The sequence below is a fragment of the Vigna radiata genome, chromosome 7, assembly GCF_000741045.1.
Source record: "Vigna radiata var. radiata cultivar VC1973A chromosome 7, Vradiata_ver6, whole genome shotgun sequence".
Classification (NCBI taxonomy): domain Eukaryota; kingdom Viridiplantae; phylum Streptophyta; class Magnoliopsida; order Fabales; family Fabaceae; genus Vigna; species Vigna radiata.
The window spans coordinates 16,143,555-16,154,013 of NC_028357.1; the positions used below are offsets into that span (position 1 = coordinate 16,143,555).

General features: G+C 32.5%; 1 protein-coding gene across 2 annotated transcripts; it reads right to left on the reverse strand.

Moving 5' to 3' along the window:
• Nucleotides 1-2,970: 2,970 nt before the first annotated feature.
• LOC106765436 lies at nucleotides 2,971-9,329 on the reverse strand. Of its 2 annotated transcripts, XM_022783185.1 has the most exons (10): nucleotides 9,297-9,329; nucleotides 8,611-9,008; nucleotides 7,706-7,864; nucleotides 6,843-6,977; nucleotides 6,213-6,293; nucleotides 5,606-5,698; nucleotides 5,386-5,529; nucleotides 4,189-4,296; nucleotides 3,478-3,529; nucleotides 2,971-3,389 (listed from the first exon to the last, which is right to left on the reverse strand). In XM_022783185.1, exons 2-10 carry the CDS (start codon nucleotides 8,941-8,943, stop codon nucleotides 3,361-3,363), a joined length of 1,134 nt encoding a protein of 377 aa, XP_022638906.1. In that variant the 5' UTR covers nucleotides 8,944-9,008; nucleotides 9,297-9,329; the 3' UTR covers nucleotides 2,971-3,360. The 2 variants fall into 2 exon arrangements, with proteins under 2 accessions (XP_022638906.1, XP_022638907.1); XM_022783186.1 differs by lacking the exon at nucleotides 9,297-9,329 and having other exon boundaries at nucleotides 6,900-6,977; nucleotides 8,611-9,242.
• Nucleotides 9,330-10,459: the final 1,130 nt, after the last annotated feature.

Here is a 10,459-nt window from a genome sequence, read left to right on the forward strand (position 1 = left end):
CCCTGCATTCGCATCCAAGAAAATGTGATTCTCCCTTGAATGACTTTCATAACATGCACATTTTTATGTTGCATTTGGAGTTTGAACTCAAGAAATAGGGTACACTAGTTGGAGTTTTAAATTATACTTAATATTTTATATTTATTTATAGCATTCATTTTTACCTTTTAATATTTTAAAAAAATATTTTGGTTCTTTATTTTTTGTTATTTTTCTTTGAAATTTTGAAATAGTTATTTATTAGCAATTATTTATATTAGAACGTGTATTCCTTTTAGCGAAAAGAGAAAATAATCTGAGCCTAAGATGGACAACAAAATGCAGATAGTGTTTACCGTGCTTTCATTCTCTTTTCACCTTCAACTTAAGGAACACCCATACTCCTATGCTGAAACTTTTCTCCACATGTCTCCCTTGGAAGGAATCTTGTAATGACCGGTGGAGGCCGTCCATACACCACTTCAAAAGGTTTGTAACCAAGAGATAAATATAAATTAAATATAATATCTCTAATAATTTTTTTTCAAAATTGCGAGGTTGGAATGCAATGCAGGCTAACAATTTCTGACAAAAATCTGAACCAAATATTTTGCAGTATATCGGTGTTTGGTTGGGATAAAAAGATGGAAAAATTTCTTTTAACAATACTTTTTTAACAAATTTTTTACAACGCATATGTGGCAGTTTATGATTGGTCTGTTTTAATATTTTTTTAAATATAAATTCAAATAGATCAATAAAATGATGACACATATCCCGACACATATCCCGTTGTCAAAAAAGTTGTCAATTGTTAAAATATCATTGTGCCAGAAAGATTGTACTTTGACAAATGATCGAACACAACAAAAACGGCTTCATATTCCTTGGACTTGGGTAGGGCATTAATGAAGTCCTGGATAAGACATCTACAGCCTTATTTTCAACCCCGGGTTTGGAGACTATATCAAAATGATAGCCCAATAACTTTGCAGACAAATTTTGTTGATCCCGGTAGTTACCTTCTGTAAAAATAACTCTTTTAAATCTGTGGACAGCGTGAACTTTCTGCCTAAAAGGTACGGTTCATCCTCCATCTCCAACCCCTCATCTCCAACTTTTTAAAAAAATTCCTTTCTTAACCTTAATAAGTACTTTTTAACTTTTTTTCTTTCTTATTAAACTAACCTACACCCCTTTAACTCTACACTTTTCTAATAAAAAAATTTAAAACTTTGTTTCTTATTTATAATTTTATAAATATATAATTTAATTTAAAAATCTATATTATTTAATATATTTTCATATTTTAATAATTATTAAAATATAATTTGTATTATTATAATAGTTATATTAAAAAAGTTAACATTAAAATAATTAAAATAATAATATAAAATATAATTTAATATATACAAATATATTAAATTATATTAAAATATTAAATTAATGAAATAAGATTTCGGAATTTTTAGATTTCTTATTTACTACTACTTTAGTTTTAATTTTTTAATATTATTATTATAATAATTTAAATAATATTTTAATTTTTATTTAAATATAAAATATATTAAATTTTTAAATTAAATTAAAGAGTTAATAAATTATAAATAAAAGCAAATTTTTAAAAATTTTCTTATCGAAATTGGAAATCCGATAACTATGGTATTGGATACCAATATCCGATGATTATATTTTTTAAAACTTTTTTTTCTATTTAAAATTTAATAATAATTTAATTTAGTTTAATATTTTAATATAATTTAATGTTTTTATATATATTAAATCAAATTTTATATTATTACTTTTGCTTTTTTATTTTTATTTTTATTACTTTTATTTTAATTGTCTTAGTTTTATTTTTTTAATATAATTATTATAATAATATAAATTATATTTTAATAATTATTAAAATATGAAAAAAATACTAAATTATATTAGATTTTTAAATTAAATTAAATAGTAATTAAGTTATAAATAAGAAACAAAGTTTTAAAAATTTGTTACGAGATGCCACTGTTAAAAGAGGTGTATAGTTACTTTGATAAAAAATAAAAAAGAGAAAAAGTTAAAAAAATATTTATTAAGGATAGAAAAGAAATTTTCTAAAAAAAAATTAAAAGTGTAGATGAAGTATTGGAAGTGCAGAATAAAATATCGAAAGTGAAATTTTTGAAAAAGTTAAAAGTACAAAATAAAAAGGTAAAGGTTAAAATTGTAACTTTTTGAAGATGAAAGATGAGATATTAGAGGTGTAGATGAAACACTCCTCCAATATTGAATGGTGAATGCCATGGCCACGAGCTCCTCCTCATAATGGTCCGTGAGATGAGAGTAGTTTCTATTCCTCCTCCTTAAGCATCACTTTCCATTACAAACTCTTGGTTGAAATCTGCTAAAGCTAGAACTGAGGTTGTTGTGATCTTCTCCTTTAAGTGGTCAAAAGCTTGTTGTTCAAAACAAGTTCATCTAAACTCACTATCTTAGTCAGAGCAGTTAAAGGTTTAGCCAATTTCCCATAATCTTCAACAAACTTCCTATAGTAGCCCTTGAAACCAGGAAACCCCTAACTCCTTTTGCATACTTCAAAACAGAGTCCAACTTGCATGGATCCATTGCTACATCCTCATTAGAATCAATGTGTTCCAAGCAAGTTATTAAACTTGAGAATTTACTTAAACCTGTGAAAGACTCGTATGCTCCAGTAGTAAACTTCACTTATGAAATTGTAAAAATTTATTTTAGGTAAAAAAAATTAAAATATTATAAATAATATAATAATATATTGTTATATGATATTGTAAATTTTTTATTGAAATATAATTAATATTATTATTAGTTGATAATATTTTATTTTTAAATATCTTTTATAATTTTTAACTATTTTTTTATAATAAATTTGATTAATTTTACATATCATATTTAATATAATACAGAAAGTGTCCGAACTTTGTGTCTATCTAAACTGATCCACATCAATACATAACCGTAATATACTCCCAATGTCAACTTCACTGGTTAGCAGGAGTTGAAAGCATTAGTTTACATAATATTCTTACAATAATTGAAACACTACCGTGCATGTAAATCGAGCCTGATTAGATACAAAATTAATAATGAAACAACATTTTCAACTAAGTAATCATATTAGTGTTATTGAACAAAAATCATGTTTTCTTTAGACTGCAAAAAATAAAAATAACGAACTCAACTTGATATGATTACAGTGTCGATAAGTCGTAATGGGAATCTTCCATTGCGGCCAAAAAATTATGGAAATTCAAAACGCTGTGGCTATAAGTTGTATGACTGCTGAGACACTTCTTCAAACTGCAGACGTGTTCCAGCAACAAATCCCACCCAGCAGCAGCCTATCACTCAATATTATACACACTCTTCCTGGACTTGGCCATCTGTATAAACAGCGAAAGCAATGATTTAATGCGTGCATTTAACAAGAGATGAATGAATATAAAAGACTTTAGATTCTCGAGACCTCACCTGCAAGGTTGATAGCCAAATTTGCTTGAGCGTCAGCGTCAGAATTGAAGTTCTTCACAAGGTAAAAAGAAAATTATTTTTAAGGAAATGCTTAAAGAAAACCTTCAGTAGTATTATTCTTGTACGTATATAAAACTTAAATGCAAGGCTTGATTATCTAGTAAATTTAACAAGGAAAAAAAGCTCATAAAGTCGAGATAAAATTGAAGTTAGGAAAGCACATTCTACCGAAGAGGGGATGATGTATGTTAGAATTTAGTATAACAGTTCTGTAGCATAGCAGATGCAATTAACGATTCTTCTTTCATTGAATTTTTGTAGTGTTAAATAATTAACGGGATGGCCACTAGGATTAAACTTGTTCCTACAAGTTATTTGTGTTTCGCAAGCACAAAAATCTTTCAAGGGGGAGAGAAATCACGCCATTAAGAAGGTTACAGGATCATTAACTTATTGCAATTTTTGTTCAGTTTTTCAATGCTTCATTTTATGCTTTTATCAGCTTTTTAGAGAACATTAATTTTCTCTTTTTGGATAATGTACAATTGTGTATCAGTTTTGGCTTATTTTGAAAGTATAATTACTTAATTTTGCCTGCTTCCTAAGAGATCTTTTGAAAAATAAACAATTATTTCTCCAAATCTAAGTTATAACTTATAACAAACAAGATGTAAATCCATCTACATCAATAGCTCAGTAAAGTATACCTACCCTTAGAACATGGTTGATCTGGAACGAAGAAAATTTATCCTTCAGTTCTTTTGCCACCTTATATAATGTAGACAAGTTCTCATTCTTGACCTTCCAGGAACCATCAATCTGTTTCAGGCAGTAGCGTGAAAATTGAAGAGAAGCAAATTATAAATAACAGTAATTAGTTATCAAACGCTTGCAATATATATGAATCATGATGCATACATAACTTTGTGAGACTCTGTATACCAATATAAATAACATGATCTACATATATTGCCATTATAGAAAATAGACCGATTGCAAAAACGCAATCTTTGTACAATATTTTATTAATTGCCCATAATTACAGAATTGTCTGTAATTCTGCTACAATCACTAACTGCAGTTTTCTACTTGTTGAGATATTTTGGTTGTTATTTTGGGCCTTGAAGGCCCATTAATATTTCCTCAAGGTAGAACTCATTTAGGATAATAGCACAGTCCATTAAAATGAGAACCTACTGTTTTGGTTCATGCCCAAAAACCAGAAATAAAACATAATAGAAATTGCATATTATTAGAATAATTATGTATTACAGCAGAAGAAACTGCAATACCCCAGAGCAATGTTCCTTTTCCACAACAAAATAAGAGTAAGAACTGTAAAACCCCCTCCAACCCCACTTACCCATTCACCTATAAAGGACATGACACGTGGTGGATAACTAATTCCCTCAACCAATTTCGACTTTCAACCCCCTTGCCTTGGCCTTTTTTCCTTATTTTTTTTCTCCTACAATATATCTTTTAGACCCAAGGCCCATTGACTATGCTGGAATCGGCCAAACACAACATGAACCCTGACATTCATCCCCATCATTAATTGCCAGTGTTTCAAGGAATGGGTCCTTGTCAACAATTTCAGCAGGTAGAGCAATTGACAGAAGTGGACCAGTGTGGGGCTTTAGTAAACACACAAGGAAGACATTGTGAATTTTGTAAGTGGGGGGAGGTTCAGGTGATATGTAACTGGGTCAGTAAACACTCAAGTTTCATTTTGCACATACAATTTTCAAGTGAATATTTAAATCAAACAGTCTTAGAAAAGAGCAATTACATAAAGAATCCAAGGGCGTAGAATTAGATAACGAAGGGGTGTAAATGTCATTAAAACTTTAATAATGCTACTATGCTAGAATAAAATAACATAGAAAAGAATATAAAATAACCAACCTGCATGCAAACAAGTTTGGAATCACCTTGGATACGAATACCAGTAAATCCCTTTTTAAGAGCATATTTCATTCCCAATATCATTGCACGATATTCTGCAGCATTGTTAGTTGCCACACCCAATCCTTCACGTAACCTACAAATCTTTAAAGTAAAAATAGTTAAAGGGATTATAGTTGTATGCCAATGATGACTAGATACAGAAACATCAAATGCATACCAAACTTCCATCAACAGCTCGCAGAACAGCCCCAGCACCAGATTTTCCAGGATTTCCTTTCGATGCACCATCAAACTCAAGAATACAAGTCCGCTGCACAATGATACATAACTTTGATTAACCAGAAAAGGATAGGCAACTATGAGGCCACATTTTACTAGAATGCTAGAATAAGAGAGATCTAAAAGCATCAAATGAGTTGATGAATTATAAAACATTTCATTCCATATTGTACAGAGATTAACAAGAGAGCAATCGAATGACCATAGTATAAATTGAGTCTCCAATTAAAATGATAACTATTGGCTAAAATGCATGGAAGCCCCCTTCAACTATAAATCAATTGGAAAACACCTAGTAGCTAAAAACTTAGCATCTAGTCTTCTTCAGTTTACCAAACCATGCATATTGAGCCTCTACAAGGGCTTCTTCTGCAAATGATGTGGATACTAATGTTCATAATTTTCAACTTTACCAATTTAGATTGCTAGACTCTGAACCACATGAAGGTTTTTTGCAAGAGATGCAAGTATAAATTTCTGGAAATAGGAAAGCATCAATCAAACATGTTTTTGAATACATGAGTATCAATATGATTTCAACTTACAGTTGCTTGTGAAGGTGCTTCGGTTACAGCATTATGTTCTAACTTGACTTGCTTTCTCAAAGGATCTTCAACTATTGCTTTCTGCAAAGAAAATAAATGTATCAAAACATTTACAATAAAAACAAGTTTTGACAGTGTACTTAAGTAAAAACAACTAGTTTCACAGACATTACACACAGAGCCACTACATTTTCTCATGTTACAATTTTCTTCAGACTCTAGAATTAAGGTTTCATTGGTAGAAATCAAGTGTAGTTGCAGATGATAGTCCAGTAAAGCTGTACTGTAATCTTTTTTTTTTTTATTGAGTTATTACGTACTACCAAACATTGACCTAAGTTTTTAATAAGTTAAATCTTTATGACATACATGGCACCGTCAACTACACGAATTTTATAGATATAGCATTGTACAATGCTTCAAAACCATTATAAGATTCCATGATATGCAATCCCATGCAGTCAACTATAACATAAAGTTATTATTTACAAAGATGATTGAAAGAAAACAAGGTTTGAGAGGATGTCATAAGAATATTTAAATAATTCCAATGGAAGTAATAGAATTGATAGATGCATATGACTAATCATTGTAACAAAAGTGATATCCAGTAAGTAACAGATACATAACCCTGGAATTTTTCCTTCCTGATAGTGGTGTTGTAGTTCCAAAGTGTACTGATCTCACCTCATCCTGTCCATGCACTCCCAAAGATCTCTTTTTAGATACGTCCATATTTGATTTGTCCTCTTTGGTAGGAGGTTCCTGGTACATGCATAAAAAATCTTCTTATTTGCTTGATTAACAAACCTCAAACTTTAAAGGAAATTTAGAGGATATCTGTGGAGAAAACACAGTTCAAGGAACCAAAGATGTGCTATGCCATCTATAAGTATAGATCAATACCTTTATTAGCAAACTTTTTAAATGCAACAACCGACTACCTACTTCATAATATAACCACAGAATGGGTTTTGTATGTAAAATTATTATAATCAAGAAGGAAAAAAACCTATTGTTAGAATTGTAATTAGCTGTTACAGATTTGTAAGAAATTAATAGTTACATATTCTAGGAAATTACGATGATTGATTCCTGAATATTAGGTGAAAATTTATTATAATTGATTCTGTAAATTAGTAGAAATACATACCATGTGGTCCGCATTTCACACACAATACATTCAGTAAATATACCTTTCTATACCTATGAATTTAAAGAATTCTATATATAAGTTTGTCTAGTTAAAATTTCATGTAAAAGAGGACTTACTCCCATCAATCACCAATGCACTAGTAATATGAATGTGAAAGATATTCACATCATGAGAGCATATTTTATCATCAATTCAAATTCCCCCATGTTAAAAGTTAGTTTAACATCACCAACTCACAATAAGGATGCTTACTTTGAGATCAAGCATATATAGCTAATGATAACCTTGCATTTGTTGAAAAGAATTAAAATTCAAATGCATTGCAACAGCTGTTTACCTGGAATGGGCAGGGAACAAGCATGCCCAACAAATCCTCTTTCAAATCCGCAGCTCTAATTGTATATAATGCATTCTTTAGTCCATGCGAGGCAAGATATTCCTCAGTGTCCTTTGATAATGAATATCCCTTGTACACACTAACAGGAGGATTGCAAACCTACCCAGTGACACAAGGAAGCATATATTGAAACCTACTACGACAGAAAAAAGTAATAACTTATCCTCAATAGCACAAAACAGATATAGCCACTGCATCCAGTCAAGCAGATAATAACACATTGAAATGAAGAGTAATGTTGAAGCACAATAAAAGGTGGGCAATACGAATTTTTAATGCTAACAAAGAAAAAACATGCTCACAAAGATCAGTAACATACTGGCAAATGTCAACTGAATCCCTGGCTTTCTAACGAATAATGATTACGGTAACCCTGTTAATTTGTTTGAAATACATTATATATTGACACTGTATCCTTATTATCAAAGGAACACATTACCGATGTATTCCTGCAGGGGTTATGGCAGGCATTAAAAGGGACAGGGGTAAAGTGTGAACTTTCAAGAAATCACAAGGGTAAATAATTTTCCTGGTGGCATAGTAGCTGTCAATCAAACCACTCCACAGTTGAAATCAAACACTCCCCTCACTTAATAATTTTGCTACCCAAGAAAATTTCAAAACAGTCACAAATACATAATCATGTCATTTAAACAAGAGTAAAAATAAATTGAATTTCACTAGAATGTCCTTACTGTGTCATTCATCACATTTCATCGTGTAGGATAGGATTGTTTGCTTTTAATAATAATTTAAAAGTTATATAAGACGACTCTAATACGACCGAAAATGAAAATTAAACTCAAACCAAGATTATATGATGAGAGGTTCAGAAGAGAAATTACAGAAGGTCCAACTTGAGCCTGAGAATCAGCGAGACTACTATAGATTCCAACAACGTCCCCTTTCCGAACGACATAGAAAGCGTCCTTCTCCTTCTTCATGATTGGTGCTTTAGGTTCGGCCTTGTGCAACCGAGAAGAACTAGAACCACTTTTGCGCCCTTTTTTCGTGGAAAAGGAGCGAGCGGTGAACACGAATTCTGAACGGAAAGACCTAACTCCTCGAAATTCTAACAACGTCGGGAAAGAGCAGCCGTGAGGGGAACGGTTGGCGATTAATCGAGCTGTCCTTCCGACGACGACGGCGTATGATGATATCAGCGAGAAGCAGTTCATGACAGAATCAGGTGGCGTTTGGTTGCTGAGAAATTGGAGGAAAATGCATGGTGGAATGAGAGTAACTGCGTGGTAACTTGCAAAGTAACTATGAATTGAAAGAAGAAGGACTAAAGGAACGTGTGTGGGGTTTTGCTATTCAACATTAAACGGGTCGGGTTCTGTTTTCAAGCTCCCTAATAGGGTTTACTAACCCCAACAAATTTTCAATTCTAGTTTCTCACAAGTATTTCTCTACAGAAAATGGAGGATGAATTTGGGAAAATTTGAAAACCCTAATTAATTGAAAGTAAAATAAATAAATAAAAAACGGTATGGCAGCATCGGAAAGAAATTAAGAAAAGAGAGTGTACCTGCATCTTCACTGGCGAGTTGAACTGTGTTGCTAATTGTCAATACCCAAGGATAATAAAATAAAAATGTCTAAAATTAAGAAATAAAAAATTAAAAAAGGGGAGCAAAAATAGATTTGTTTTTCTCTTTTTTAAAAAATAATAATAATAATAAATAAAAAATTTGTTTTCGTTTTCTTTTTCTTTTTAGATTAGTTTTATCATCTGTTTTTACCCCTTTTGATTTTATTTACCTACTTATTTTCTTTTATTTATTTTTATGTTATTTTATTTTGATTTTATTGTATTTTATTTTCTCTATTTTCAGTTTGTTTTTATTTTCTATTTATTTTATTCTAATGTTCCTTTCTATTTCTTATATTTCAAATTTAAAAAAAAAAAAAAACATTACCGTAACAAGCATTAAGTACAAACATTACCGTAAAATTACCGCACGCGAAGAAGAAAGGGAGAAAACCTAGCGACCAACGACTCCGGTGACGAGAAGCGTCACCGGCGCGGCCTTGGCTCATGGCTTCTGGTTGTTGGCTTCGTAGACAACGGCGGGAATGGTGGGATCTCAAAGTTGGAATCGCGTCGCGCGACGAGGAGAGAAAGGGCAATGACGCTGCGGTAGGTGGTGACTCCGGTGGTGTTGTGGCGTCGCCGGTGACGACGAGACTAGAGTTGTGGTGGCGGTGGCTGGTGACGGCGGCGGCATGCGGTGGCCATTCAAGTGCGTGGCAGAGGTGGTAAGGTGGTTTGGGCGAAATGAGAAAGGAAAATGAGAACCCTTTCTGAACTTGGGGACAGCGGCGGGAATGGTGGGATCTCAAAGTTGGAATCGCGTCGCACGACGAGGAGAGAAAGGGCAATGACGCTGTGGGCGATGGTGACTCTGGTGGTGTTGTGGCGTCACTGGTGACGACAAGACTAGAGTTGTGGTGGCGGTGGCTGGTGACGGCGGCGGCATGCGGTGGCCATTCAAGTGCGTGGCAGAGGTGGTGAGGTGGTTTGGGCGAAATGAGAAAGGAAAATGAGAACCCTTTCTGAACTTGGGGTGGGACGCCTGGCTGCTGGGCCAAACCCAACAACAACAAAAATTATAAACATTTTTCTGCATCCCAAAACCGCACTCCTTTCCGATGGGCGTTAATGCCTCCACCTCCCCAAACCCATCCTCC